Genomic DNA, 15,476 nt, shown 5'->3' on the forward strand with positions numbered 1-15,476 from the left:
TTGAGCCCTTACTTCTTACAAAAACGTCTCTCACTTCTTTTAAAAAACAACAAACTTTTCAAATATTATTAAAGCCATGAAAAATGAACAAAGTGAGCTGACCTGCGGAGTGAGCAGCACAAACCGGCGAGCCGGCTCGTAGATCTGTCGGACGAGAAGGGGCGGCTGGGAGTGTGTCGGGGGCGGTGGCAGCAGGGGGCAGACCTCGCCTGCCGCCCACACCTGTCCGTCCAGGGTGACGGTGGACTGCGCCTCGCTCAACGCAGGTTGCAGCGGGAACGCGTCGCCGGACAGGCACCACACTTTGTCACAGGTGCCGCCTGGCGAGGTCACCAGCAACAGGTGCCTGCAAACAAGCACATTCCAATAATAATAGTGTATCTAAATTGGGATGAGAACAGCCTGGTCCAAGCAAGCTCCGAATTCTCAACACATTTTTCAATTGAGGCTGTGCAAAAGGCTAAAACAAACTTTTTACTGATGGTATTTCTCAAAGTTTCTCGATTGAAATACTATCAAGCTTTCTAAATGAAAAAGTTTTCTCAGGAAAATATTTGTTTCCGATCATTACTTTTTGAGTTGAGCGCTTAAATTTTAAATTTTTGGTGCAGATCATTTCAAATTCGGTAAAAGATTAATTCTTGAAATTTTGAGGATAAATTCCTCAATTGGTATTGTTGAGTAAATGAAACAAAAATTTCCTGAAAATATCAATTTTTGAGGAAGATATTTATGGGTGGCTCGTTGGAGTAAGTGATAACGCGCCGGTCTAATAATCAAGAGAACCCGAGTTCGAATCTCGACCGGGGCAAAACGTTTTTGACCACAGCACAATCACATAGATACAGCCACCCCCGTATTTCGGTGGAAACGATAACCGTCGGTCCCGATTACCTAAAAAGTAGTAGTCAACGCTCATCATCATCATCATCCCTCTCACTCATTACCCACGGACAAGCCTAAGTGCGTATGTGGGCATCACCCTCAGTATTATTAATAATAATTATTATTATTTCATTTACAAAAAAAAAGTTCCAAGTTGAGTTATTTTGGTCATTTTTTGTTAATTGAATATCTTTCTCAAAAATGTATTTTTCTCAAAACTCCCTGTTCAGCCAATCTGAGAACGCCTCGTGTCATAGCAACCTCTAATACAAGGCCCCGGCCTACGATATTGCAACGTCGCAGTGTAGGCCTAGAATCTAATGCATGATTGGTGGAAAAGATTTTTTTAAATATCTGCTGATCTTTTTCACCAATCATGTGTTAGATTCTAGGCCAACACTATTGCCCCGAGGCACCACGTGCGCCTGGGCCTTGTATTAGAGGTGGCTATGCTCGTGTGGCTTAATAGCCCTAACGAGTGAGTGTACATGTACGCAGTCTGAAACGCCTAATATGGTCTGGTCCTAATAGTCGACAATAATCGGCTTGAAGAAAATGTGAAATTTAGAACACAAACGCCCTATCATCATCATCATCATCATCGGCTCGACAATAATAATAATAATAAAATCCAAAGCGGATCTTGGCCTCCTCTAACACTTGCCTCTATCCATGGCAGCACGCCTCCAATTCCCGACCCCAACCTTTGACAACTGCATCCAACTCAACCTTGGTCTACCAGGTGGTCTTCTACCTTCCATGTCGTAAGCCATCATCTTTTTTGGTGCAAATGACTCTTGCAACATGGTCTGCACACCTGAGCCTACCTACTCTGTTAAGAGCCAGGACATCAATGTGACCATACATGTTGTACATCATGTTGTGACCCTATACCATGGTTTATCTTCTTATGCTATTTTTCCTCTATGAATACAGAATGAAGTGTGTACTTGCCCTGCGTGTAGATGGCCTTGTGCACCTTGCTGGGGCGCGTGGCGGGCGCATTGGCTACGAAGCCGGGTGGCAGACGGACGTGCATGAGCTGCAGTGTAGAGGGGCGCGCGCCCGGGGCGCCCGTTGTCAGGTAGAGGCGTGCGCCCGACTCTGTCACCGCCACCAGGCCCATGTGCGCCGACTCGCACGCCTCTATTGCACTGATGCTCACTATCGGCCGGAAGTCTGAACTATCGAACGTCCTGCACAACAAAACAATCAATCATTTATCTCACACAAGAAAATGCTTTAAAAAATAAATTGTATTTCTCAGAAACAAACACTAATCAAATTATTCAATATACAAGAATAGAAACAATGTAATTTACAATACTGTTGAACAATATACCTATAAGATTTGTGAGAAGTTAGCGATAAAAAAGTTAATAATGGAAGAAAATGACGGAGAAAGAGATAACCCTACTTAATACACAATCTATAATATTAGTGCTAAAATTATCAGCCATAAAAATTATTAGCCCCATCAACTATTAGTTTCATTAACAATTTAGCGTGAAAGAAAGTCAAGGTGGCTTAGGGTGGCCACTAACGGTAGAACACGCATGATAAACATGTGTGTACATAACTTGCATGTACACACATGCTTATCATGCACACACATATGTTCATCATGCATGTTTTGTCATCAGCGAGAGGCTTCTAACATAAAATAGAGAACCAATAACAATTAATAAACGAACCATTGGAAAATTACAAATTATAATGATAGAAAAATAATTTTACCTCAAATTTGTGAAGATAAAATAGACAACAAAAAATCGGAGATACAAAAAACTAACTTGAAAATTTGGAGTTCAAGAACACCAGTGAAAATCCAAACACAGCTGTGTTTGAGAAAAAAAAAACCTAATAAAGCTGAGATAATACCAAAGTTATCAACAAAATGTTAATTCTTCCATTCTTATAGATTCTATTAGATTGAACGGAACTTGACAAACACATATGTTCATCATGTGTATGGTAAGTTATGTTCAATCTAATTGAATCTATGAGAACGGAAAAATAAACATTTTGTTAATAGCTTTGGTGTAAACGCAGCTTTAGAGCTGTGCGAATTGGAACCTTATATGAATGGAACCCTATTCTTATTCTGATATTCTCAATAGTTTTTGGCAACGAGCCAAACCGAATGTGTGTGAAACTAGCCTAATAATGTGAATACTAATACATTTTAATGTATTGTTTTATATTTGATTCGGTAGATGACGTACCTGACAATGTTGATAGCCGCCTGCACAATACCAGCCTGCGTGAGCGAGGCGACACGTGCCGTACACGTGCCACATGCGCCCAGGTCGAACACCTCGATGACGCCACGCTCGGACAGGGTGTAGAGCACGTGACGGCTGGCGTCGACGCACATCTGCGCCACCGCGTCCTCCTCAACGAACGCCGCGTTGATGAAGGAGGGCACCAACATTGACAGCAGACCCGTTGAGTGGTTCACCTTCTTGCACCGTTTGCCCCACCAGCCTAGCTCTTTCTGTCAACAAAACAACGAAAAACATACATTACAAACTAAGAACAGTGGACGCACATCTGCGTTCTCCTCAGCAAACGCCGCGTTGATAAAGGACGACACCAGCATTGACAGCTGGTCGGTTAGGTTGGGTATGGTGGAGTGATTCACTTTTTTGCACCGTTTCCACCACCAGCCTAGCTCTTTCTGTCATCATAACAAATTAAAATTTTATTTAGGACCGGTTTCCGAGCTCGGGATTTAGCTACGTTCTAGACTTTAAACAGCTGGAGTCAGAAAATTGAGTTTCCGAAACGGGGCGTGGTCGCAGATTTTATGATAATCTTTATTTTCTCATTCCTATAATTGGAAACGTTTTTCCTTGACGAAATGAAATAATTAAAAATAGCTGAAACTTTACACTATTTTCTCTTGTGTTCAATAACCAAGTTTTTCCAAAATATTAATTTGAACGTGGATGCGCGACTGTGTTTTGGAAAGACAATTTTCTGACTCCAGCTTTTAAAGTCTAGAACTTAGCTAAATCCCGAGCCCTTAATCCAATTCAAATTATTTACAAATGATAAGCAGAAAGATAACAAGATTATACAGCTCAACAAGATGGAAATAATAAGCTGACAATATTATCAAGTATAAGTATTTAATAATCATTCAAAAATAATTCAACTGATATCTGTATCCACTGTTTCTGCACAAATACAGATATATAATAAACGTAGTACCAGCTTATGGAGAGCGCGTGTTTGTTGTGCTCAAGTCTGTACGCAGTTTGAGATATTAAAGTCCATACAAATTATGTTGAATTATAGTATGTTGTATTGGGTTAATCAATAACAAATTGGTATTATTCATATAATATAAAGCAGAAGTAGAATATAATAATAATACAAGCAGGAGAAATGAGGTTCCTCAGGGCAATAAAGGGAAACACAGTTAGGAATGAGGATATAAGAAGAGAAATGAACATGGAAAGCATAAGGGGAAAGATAGAAAGCATGAGACTAAGAACGTTTGGACACGTGAAGAGAATGGGAGAGGATTGGCTGCCAAAGAAAATGAATGAGATGAGGATTGAAGGAAGGAGACCAAGAGGACGACCGCGACGACGATGGAAAGACACAGAGGTCAACAAAGTGGAGAAGAGAGGATACAGATGGCAAAAGGTTGAGGACGAGCGATGGTGGGAAGACGGAGAATGATGGAGAGGCATTGTTCATACCCAGACCTGTCACTAGCTGGAACGGTACACGGATATGTATGTATGTAGTTATTAAAAGCTCACCTGATAAATAATCTCATAAACACTGCCGTCTTTTCCGCCAAGGAAGATGCGTCCATTGTCAGTGCCAACAATGGTGGTGATGCTCACGCCATCTACCGGCAGTGTGTAAATTATCTCCGGCGTCAGATGCAGTTCATCTGTTTCTCCGCCCCCTGGCGAAAAATATTGTTTAATCTACAATCGATCAATTGATTATTTATTTATTAATACAATAATTAGAATGATTTACAATTAAAGATATCATACTCTGAAAGAGGGAAACTAAGCTTAACTTGTACTATTCCTATTTGAAAATTCAATGGTAATTTAGTCTAAAAGGTTAAGTGTATGACAAGCACTTCACATTACTGGTCCGAGAATACTCATTGAGAACAATTGATAAGTGATAACAATTTTTGAATTCAGTAATGTGAATCTATAATATGTGGTCTACCAGATCAGAAAACTCATTGGATCGCTCGACTGCCTTATTTACAGTTTATTTGATCACCCTTAAAAAAAAACCCTTCTATCACACACCATATACAATATATCATGGGAGAAGTTTCATCGATATGCAATTACACAACTCATTCAAAGATATCACAAAAAAACCAGTAATTGTTTTGTCTCTTTTCTGTATAGGGCTACTTGTAATATAAATAGAAATAAAAATCTAAGTACCCTCTTTTGAATGATCTTATCACAACATGTTTCATGTTTTTTATTATCACAAAATAAGAATTTTCCAGCAATATATATTTATCTACTTCATATCACTCTTGAAAATGGCATGAATGTTGAAACATGTTGTGATAAAATAATTCAAAAAAGGGCACTGAGATTTTTACTTCTATTTACAGTTAATATTTCTATAAGTGATAGATGTAATTACACAATTAATTCCAAAGATATCAAAAATAGAGCATTTAATATATCTTTAAGACAGAAAATGATCGCCAATTTTGAAAAGGGAATAGATACAAATGGAAAAGATTTACAAAATGAGTAACGTGAGTTTTTGAATTTCCTTCAGAGACTATTGAGAAATATCAGAGACTACTGTAAAAATTTCAGAGATGACTGAAAAATATCAGAGACTACTGTAAAATATCAGAGACTACTGTAAAATACCAGAGACTACTGAGAAATATCAGAGACTATTGTAGAATATCAGAGACTTCTGAGAAATAAACTATAATCTCATCAACTGGAAGGAAACAAACTGTAAGGCTTACCATCTTGAACTTTTTTGAATGTAACTCCTAGTACTACTATGTCCACAACTGTTGTTATCACAAGAAGACGCTTGATGTAACTCATGAAAACTCCTGGTTTTGGTTTAACAAGGCCGACCGACACTATGGTTTCTGATAATCCGTCATAGTATGCTACATCCGATCTGAAAACCAACAAAAATATGCGAATTAAAAGCTATATTGAGATTGTAAAGCTTTATTATAAAAAAGTAATTAACTTTTTGTATACATGATCAACGAGTTGATAACAGGTGTTTGTTAAAAAAACAATATAAAGATTTCGGAAATAAGTAAGTACCTTTATTATTTGTTGTAATCTGTAATTTTGTATCCATCTAATTGAATATAATAAGGAGTTGAATTGAATAGAATTCATGGAATTGTTTCAAGTGTTTGTGTTTTGTTTCAATGTGGAAGTTAGTGAAGAATTAGAAAGTCGCACATAACCTTTATTTGGACAATTTATTTTATGAAATTGGGATGAAAAGAAGTTTTGGACTGTAGTCTGTTTCTTTGTCCTTAAATTGATTGTAAATGATGAATAAATAAATAAATGTGGTTAGGAAAATATAAAAATGTTACTAAAAGGTTATTAAAAATGTTTCTTATGTTATATAGAATTTGCTGATTTTTGTCTTATTTTTTGTATATATAACGATGTGACTATGATGATTATTAACGTTTATTGTTATATTTTAAAATGCTTTATTGAATTGTTGACTATGTCTTGCATTTTTGTTAAAGTGATCTGACAATAAATGAATCTTGAATCTTAGAGATAGGTTAGCTTACCCGTGTTCGAAATTCCATATGAAAATATCGCTGTCAATTGTCAGCCAAGCACGGTTGATTTCTGGGAAGATTCCCATCATACAGTGGCATTGTAAATCTATTAATTACAAGTTAAGGAAAAATTTACATATGAATACATTGTAACAAATAACTCGAAAAATGGCAATAAATGATTTCAGCTCCTCAAAAGGATATTTCTTTTGCCACTTTAATTAACATATATACCGGTTTATTCCGGTTGCAAAGCATTTAACATATCTTGCGGTGTATTCGGGTTGCAAAGCATTTTTTTCAAGAAAAACAATTTGCACCAATTATGAATGCAATATGCTATAATTCCAAAATATCAACCTTATCACAACATATTCATGCAGAATATTGATACAAAGAACCAAAAAAGGATACGGCTGAAATGCTCCAGTATTTCGGGCGGTAAAGGCACTTTATTCATAACAGAAAGATTCTTCATGTATTTCATCCTTGAAACATTGCCAGTGTTGGGATAGTCCGTTTCTGAGAGACCGCTATACGTTGGACCTTCTGTAACATTATATAGAAAAATATAAATTAATACATTTCTTTATTTGAATATTACGACCTTTAAATAGTAGAACTTCAAAGGAATTTTCTCAAACAATTAGCCTACACTGGAACTTTACTAGATTGTGGAGGAGTGGATATGAAGAAGTGGGTATGAGGTAAATGAATACTCGTGTCAAATACTAGCAAGCATTGTTTCATTTTTTTTTACGAAAATTAAACTGAACTAGACTCTTTTTTTAGCAGAAATGTTGCAGTTTTGGAACTATTCGTCCACATAGTTTTAGCTTCTACCTAATTTATTGGATTTTTTGGTGGTTCTCATTTATTTGAGCAGATATAATTTTTTATTCAAATTCTTAATGAAATTTCATAAAAGAGTCTAGTTCAGTTCAATTTTCGTCAAAAAACTATACAAAATGAAACAATGCTTGCTAGTATTTGTCACTTTATGACAAAATACGCGAAAATTTCACTGAATGTTTTATTCGAATATCGCATTTTGTGTCAAAATACGAGATGTGACTGAACCAGAGTATTTTGAAAAAGCGATTTGAGATTTGAGCCATTTCGAAAAGTGTAAAAATATTGTAGCCGAGACCGTAATTGATGGAATATAGGTTTGAATCACGTAATATCAGCTCTATCAAAGCCTCAACTAACGCCTTTTCACGTTGGCTCTCAACCCATGAATTGTTTAGAGCTAAATGCAGTGATAAAAAAGGCTAAACAACTATGATGCATAATAAAAATTCAAAACAGGCGACAAATTAAGATAATGATTACTTACGTTGTACAGAGACACGCATACGATCAACAAGTAAGGGAAAATTGTTATCCTGAGCTGTGAATTTCTCCACCATTTTACCAGCTAATTCTAAAGATTCCATTTGGGCGCGGAATGGATCCACTGGAAGCGGTCGGTCAACAACGGAACTATTCATCGCCATGGTTGAGTACTAAAGCATCTGAAATAATAACAAACAGCGTTAAATTAGGATGATCGAAAATGGAAGGAGAAATATAACTTATTTGACTTGTAGTTCAAATTTAAATTAGGTAGAAGATAGAAATTAATTCACAACTTTCACGTTAGGCATAATAGCCTTAAAGTAAAGAAAAAAGAAAGTGATGGGCTTAAACTTATTGGATCCAGACCTGCTGCTAGTGAACCTGGATGTAAAATTAATGTTGTAGCCTGTAAGTGAGATTGCATATTTGTCTCAAGACTCCCTGATGTAACAAAGGATGATTTACAGGAGTTCCTAAAACATCTCAACTATGATGTTAAATGTGTGGAACTGAGGACCAAGTTTGAGAACTACAAATCTTTCAAGTTAGATGTCCATCAAAGATTGAAAAAAGAAGTGTTTTGTTCTGACCTATGGCCTGCTGGAACCCTAATCAAAGAATCCCATAAACGGGAGTAAGATAAATTCTTTATTCAAGGGCCGTATACCAGGCCCAGTAAAATAACCTTAAATCGAATCAATACTAACTTAGTCTTGTAGATACTGCAGCTGTTAATAGTACTGATGATAAATTGATGTGTAGTGGAATTAAAGTGAGGAAGGTGAGAATTTGTTTTTTAAATGTACTGTGCCTTCGCTCCAAGTTAGAGTCACTAAACCTCTGGGTTGAAGAAGTTGATTTTTTATGCATTTGTGAAGATTGGCTGAAAACAGAAAACAAAGATCATGGTCTTATCAAGGTCCAATGCTGATAGATTGATTCTGCTCAGTATGACCTGATAGCTAATTGTGGTTTGGAGGTGGTTGATGAGTTCGTCTACCTTGGGTCTTCAGTAAACTCAAAAAATGAAACAACACATGAGATCAGGCGAAGAATCCTACTTGCAAATAGGACATACTTCGGTTTAGCCAAACACTTCAGATCAAGGAATTTGAGCCGAGATATAAAGATAAGAATCTACCGCTCACTGATTCTGCCTGTGCTGACCTAAGCCAATGAGGCATGGACCCTAACAAAACTGGATGAGAATATGATCAACATTTTCGAACGAAAGATTCTACGCCGAATTTTTGGTGGTGTGCAAATTGATGGAGTGTGGCACAGAAGAAAGAATAGGGATCTGTATGATATGTACGGCCACACCAATGCACTGGCTATTATCAGAGTAGGGAGACTTAGGTGGGCAGACCATGTTGAAAGAGCTGATGACTCATATCCGGCTAAAAGAATCATGAATTACAACATGGAAGGAAGAAGCCCTGGTCGACCAAGACTGAGATGGATGGACTCAGTCACTGAAGATGCAAGGAGGCTTGGTGTAAGAAACTGGAGACGAGCTGCCATGGACAGAGTAGAATGGAGGGGATTGCTGGAGGAGGCCAAGATCCGTTTTGGATTGTAGAGCCGTGGTTGATGATGATGATGATGAACATTGGCTGAAGGCTGATGAAATTGGATATCATCAAAATATTGGTAATCTGACTATAGTTGATTCATACTGTAGAAATGCTTTGATTGGTGGTGGTACCGCTATATATGGGGGAAAGGTAGACGGGTTTGGATGCTCAGCCAATTGACCTGAACATTTTTTGCATTGACTCCATACTTGAAGTGTCAGCAGTTGCTTGGCCCCCAAATTGTGACATCAATATTGTTTTGTTGATATGTTGAAGGAGTGTCTCAATTTCCTCAATAATTTTGGACATTAGGCCCTATATTATTATGTAAGGTGACTACAATATTCATTTAGAAAAATGCAGTGTAAGTGAAAAGCGGTTTACCATTTCATTTAAAACTTTTGGCCTGTTTATTGACAACAGAGAACCATCAAGAAGCATTTCTAGACACAGATTTTACCAATTTGAACTCTTGGGACTATAGTGTGGAAGTAGTGGATCCAGTTGAGGCCGATCATCAAGCCCTTGTGACGGACATTTCTGGTCTGTTTGAAGAGGTTGTTAAATATGTCTCTGATTGGTGTGCAAGGTACACTTCTACGAGTGCAACATTCCATTACTTACTGGTGCACTGGAAAGGGTAAATCGGAGTTCAATTATTGTGGACAGTGAGCCTGGTTTGGCTTTCGTGCAGTTCTTTGAGAAATACAATTCTCTATTTGATAGTTATTTTCCACTATCGAGATCAAAACGACCTACTGTGAATATAGAAAGAAGAATAGGTTGAAAAAGAAAGTTCAAAATTCATTGTCACAGCTGAGTTGGCCAATGAATTTTGAACTTTCTTTTTCAACCTATTCTTCTTTCTATATTCACAGTAGGTCGTTTTGATCTCGATAGAGGAATATTAAAGCCTTAGTGATTCTGCCATTATCTGCTGATATCATATAGGTTACTGAGAATACTGATTACTGAATATTGATTATACTGAGAACCATATACTGATTCTGCCATCTACTATTAAGAAATAGTGACAAAGAAATAGTCGGCTCTACCTAAAAATGCAAGTCAAGTGATTTCAACATTTTTTTTTGTTCACTGTTACACAAATCGTAGTTGCTTTTACTTGACAGTGACATTGAAGAACCGTGTATTTGACGGATGGAGTAACACCTATAGACTAGGTAGATATTGTAAATGTCTACAAGTGCTCGAGAAGTCCTGATGTCTATGGCATGTCTACTCTTCTAATGAAGATTCATTAGAAGAGACATCTCTTCAATAGCCTCACCACTTAGCAGACTAATCTACAGCTATCTTGAACAACGTTTCTTTCCTGATCTAAGAAAGATTTCAAGAACAGTGCCAATTTTCAAAAAGGGTGATACTAAAGAGTTGTCAGATTACCAACCTATATTTCTGATTTCTGTTTTTGCAAGATTATGGAGTCTGTGATGTTCATTCAATTTTCAGCTTATTTTGAGAATTCAATCTTTACAGAGGATCAATTTGGTTTTCACCGTGCCAGGTCGACTACTGATGCTGTCCAACGCTTGAAGGAATCCATACTTAAGGCAATGGAGAAGAAACAGTAAACTGCCATGACCCTCTGTGACTTCACCAAGGCATTCTATTGCGTATCTAATAATATTTTACTAGGGAAGCTCATGAAATATGATATTGGAGGTGTAACCATGGAAACATTGAAGGAGTACCTTTTACGGCATAAGCAGGTTGTAATATTAAACGGTGCTAAATCACGAGAGCTCTAGGTTAAGTATGGAGTGCCGCAGGGATCAATTCTCGGCTCTCTGCTGTTAAGTTCCTCATTTTTATAAATGACCTGAATAAAGATAGAAAAGCCCTGCTTTTTGCTGACAACACAACTCCATGAAGCTAGGAATACTCACTGTCTTCAGTCAATATCGGTATGTGCCGAGCTCCCTTATGCTTCTGAAAGACCAACTGCACACACTCCAAGCAAGAGGCCGGATCCACTACTACTTAACTAGGAGGCAAGACATTATTGACCATCCCTACTTTGAATTGGCTAAGCTGTACACTTGCTACCCAATGCGTACATTGAACATTTTTCAATGTACGCATTGGGACTTTCACTGCAGGTGCGAGAGCTGGATGAAAAAGTGTACAAGAGAGTGCTTTGAGAGAAACTGATAAACATCTCTCTCTCTCTTTGAATAAGGACGGGATTGTACGATTTTTCGGGCTCTTTAAACGGCCATTTTGAGATAAGTGTAAACGTTTGAACTTCTGTGATTTTAATAAACGACAATGTCTATCCGGTACATACACTGGTCACAGACAAAATTGAATTGGAATGAGCCATTTGAATTGCTAATATTATGAATACAGGCAAAAGTGAAATATTGAAACTTTAGGCCCTGTGAAAAAGATCCAATAAAACATTTTCATGAGCGTTTCAAAGACCTATTAACATGGTTGAAGCAAATCATAATAAAACTATCAGAGCAATATGCAAGAGGTGAATTTCTTACACACCTAGAAATCTAGTTACTGGTATTGTGTTGAGAAATTTCATCCAGTCTAATATTTGTTTTTATAAAAATATCTACACTGCAAACATAACCTACAAAGTTGAATGAGAAACCACAGTAAATAATAATGTCAAGAAACTCAGTTTAAATAAGAATATTACTTGATGATATATGAATTATATACTTTAGGTATGATAAGGTATGTTTTTATGATACGAAATACGAATAAGCCAATAAAATTGAAACTGTTTAATGACCGGTGACTAGCAAAACCATCAATGTGGGGTAGACAATACCCCAATTGGCTAACTAATGATAATTGATTACTTTTGAAATAATAACTTAAATAGAAATTAATTAAGTAATTAAAACGATTTGATACCTGAAATTGATGAAAATCCAGTAAATGTTAACCTAGACACACAATAACTGCTGGCTGTGATGCATGGCGCCAAGGTGCAACGATCCAACGATCGAACGATCAAAATCATTTGAAGATCGAAGAAATCAGGTACACCGTGATATATTATCAATGCCATCTAAACTTTTCATGAGTGTACAGTTAAATACCGTATTGAATATATTTCTTGCAATAAGTCGAGCAATCAAAATCAACAATTATTTTTTATTAGCCGAATAGAGTTTTATTTGTAATGATAGTTTTATCAATTTACTGGAAAACAGGAACTGAAATTATCAGTATCAGCTGATCCACAAGCTTACATGAGTTTGTCAGCTGACTCTGCTGAAATCAATGATTGTTTGACAAGTGAAAACCAAGGAAGAAGGAAGTGAATTTGAGGTTAAATTGTGTTCAAAATCTTTTTACAGGTAATTTTATTTTTTTTAATCAAGTAATATATTGTCTACTGTTACAATTTTTGAAATTAGTTATAACTGTTATTGCATTAAATATTTATTATTCCAGTGTTTAGTTTAAGACATTGTTAACTCCAGTAAATGCTCAACCTTGATATACTCATTCCATTGTTGTACATTAAACAAAAAATATAATATTAATTCTAATGCATATCCTGTATCTATCTAATAAACCATATACAAATTGCATTTATTCACATTTAGTTAATATAGTTGTTTCACTGGATTCATATTACAGTGACTTATTAATATTATTGTTTAAAGTCCATCTTAGCCATTTACCCAATTAACAAGCCTTCACATTGATTTTAAATTGTGCAATCTTAATGACCCTGACGTATGACATTACAGTTCTCTAGCCTGTTTTAAGTTTTCTACATGTTGAATTTAACTATACAGACTGTTTCAAAAGTTTGATGATTCATTTTTTAAAATATTTAAAAAACGTTTTATATATTATTTTATAGAACTGTATTTAATGTTGTCACAAATAGAAACACCTTGTTTGAAAGTATAAAATTGCGCAATAACAAACAGTGGCTTTAGTAGTTTAGTTACATTGTAAATTGCTGCCTCCACTAGACTCGAATGTGCTAAAACATTATCTTCATTCAATATAGAAATAAAATCCAAGCACGCTTGTTCCAGTGTAAAAGCCATTTTCTATTCAACCACCATTTGCAATTAGTATGACGCAATTTTGCCCTATAAAAATGTCCTAATAAAAACCTGAAATGTTTTTCTTTAAAACAACCCCCAAATAAGCTCTGTACATTGTTTCATAAATGTGTATGAATTATAAAAGTCATAGAGTAATTTTTGAAGCACCCAAAACTTTTTATCAGCCCAGACTAAATTTACTTATAATTATTGTAATAAATAGATTAAATTTGTTTTTTCAGAACACAACTATTGTCGGCCGAATTCAAGATGGTGTGTGTTCCATGCTTCATGATACCATTCCTGCTTATCGTTTGGCGCATTCTCCAGCCTTTCATCCTGAGGTTTTGGAATCCATGGCAAGTAACAGACAAGGATGGTAAAAAAGTCACCAAAGTCCCGTTCAATTGCGTCAACTGTGTGGAAAAAACAGATGAAGATGGCAACACAATAATGGAGTGCCCCATTTCAAAGAAGCCCGCAAGTAACGACAGTGAAACTCATCTTAAATCTTCATGAACCTCTTGTATTTTATTTCTTCTCATTATTGGAATATCAATGGCTATTATATTTGAGTTTAGAGAGCACTGGCAAAAACTGAAAAAATTCCACAAATCTAAGTTTTTGTTATTCTTAAATGGAAAATTCTAGAAGTGAGTTTTGTTCTAAAGTATTGATTAAGTTGATATACTATTAATAATAATGATTAATGCTAGTCATTCCACGTACACTGGAATTTCACCTCAGTATGCTGCTACAGTTACGAAACACTACAAGCACAAATTTGAACCAACAATTTTCAATTGAATTTCCTTAGAAAGTCTGCTTAGAAAGTCTGCTTTAATTCAATTCTTGAAGCGTTGTTTTCTTCATTCCATTTTCACATAACTAATTTTCTACTATTGAAACATGTTTTTTTAATCAAGATTTGTGTTTTTTTATGTATTGTTCAAAAGTATTAAATTTGTTATAAGTTAAATTTTTGTGACTTCTATTATCACCTTCCATTATAAACGCTATTCAGAAATATTCTATTCAAGCTATTCATTATTCTTGATCATTATACTAGATACAGTACTAATACTTGGCTTTGGGTATATATCAGAGTTGATAGTTTGCCTACAAATGGAAATTGCTGAGATATTGCAATTATTCAAATGCTAATGAATTAATTATTATTAAACAAAAATCCAAATTAAATACTGTAATTCACCCCGAAGACTTCTGCTACTGGATATATTGACAACAGGGTAAACCGCTATAGATGGAAATTCGATGAGCTACTATTCAAAAATACTAGACAAATAATTTTTGAATAGTAGCGCTCATCGAATTTCCATCTAGTTTATTATAATAATTGATAGTTAGCCAGAGAAGAGAACTACTTTCTCTTGAAATCAACAAGGGCATCTTCCTTTTACGTAGATTATGTAATATTGTAGATATGTCTGTTCTAATGAGTGTTTACTTTGCCCATATTCATAGCCTTTTGCTATGTGGAATCCAGCAGTGGGGCAATGGCTCAACTACTGACATCTTGTTTAAATGTCAAAAGAAAGCAGTAAGAATAATTTGCCACAAGGCTCCTCGTACTCCATGCAAATCATTATTTATTGAACTCGGACTATTAACACTGCCATCTTTGTATGTATTGTCATGCTTGATTTCAGTGAAGAAAACTGAAAATGAATATGATGTTAACTCTAGGATACACCAACATAACACTAGACATAGGAATAATATAAGAGTCGAGTATTGCCAATTTACAAGTTCTCAAAAAAACTGGCAATACATGTTAATAAAACTTTATAACGCTTTGCC

General features: G+C 35.8%; 1 protein-coding gene and 1 long non-coding RNA gene across 2 annotated transcripts in view; one reads left to right on the forward strand and one right to left on the reverse strand.

The window, feature by feature from the left end:
* LOC111059844 (nuclear pore complex protein Nup155) overlaps positions 1–12,609 on the reverse strand; it is a 31,489-nt gene extending 18,880 nt beyond the window's left edge. The window contains exons 1-8 of the mRNA XM_039426230.1: positions 12,499–12,609; positions 8,022–8,199; positions 7,097–7,231; positions 6,692–6,788; positions 5,879–6,042; positions 4,662–4,813; positions 3,111–3,382; positions 1,840–2,081 (exon numbers count right to left, since the gene is read on the reverse strand). Of these exons, the coding sequence (XP_039282164.1) occupies positions 1,840–2,081; positions 3,111–3,382; positions 4,662–4,813; positions 5,879–6,042; positions 6,692–6,788; positions 7,097–7,231; positions 8,022–8,181 (1,222 nt within the window). The 5' untranslated portion in view covers positions 8,182–8,199; positions 12,499–12,609. The remainder of the gene's footprint in view (positions 1–1,839; positions 2,082–3,110; positions 3,383–4,661; positions 4,814–5,878; positions 6,043–6,691; positions 6,789–7,096; positions 7,232–8,021; positions 8,200–12,498) is intronic.
* Positions 12,610–12,791: 182 nt separating this feature from the next.
* Positions 12,792–14,254, forward strand: LOC120350924. The gene is made up of 2 exons (XR_005571105.1): positions 12,792–12,947; positions 13,898–14,254. It is a non-coding gene; the product is annotated as an uncharacterized LOC120350924 (long non-coding RNA).
* The last annotated feature ends 1,222 nt before the right edge of the window (positions 14,255–15,476 follow it).

Source organism: Nilaparvata lugens, chromosome 4 (assembly GCF_014356525.2).
Source record: "Nilaparvata lugens isolate BPH chromosome 4, ASM1435652v1, whole genome shotgun sequence".
Lineage (NCBI taxonomy): Eukaryota > Metazoa > Arthropoda > Insecta > Hemiptera > Delphacidae > Nilaparvata > Nilaparvata lugens.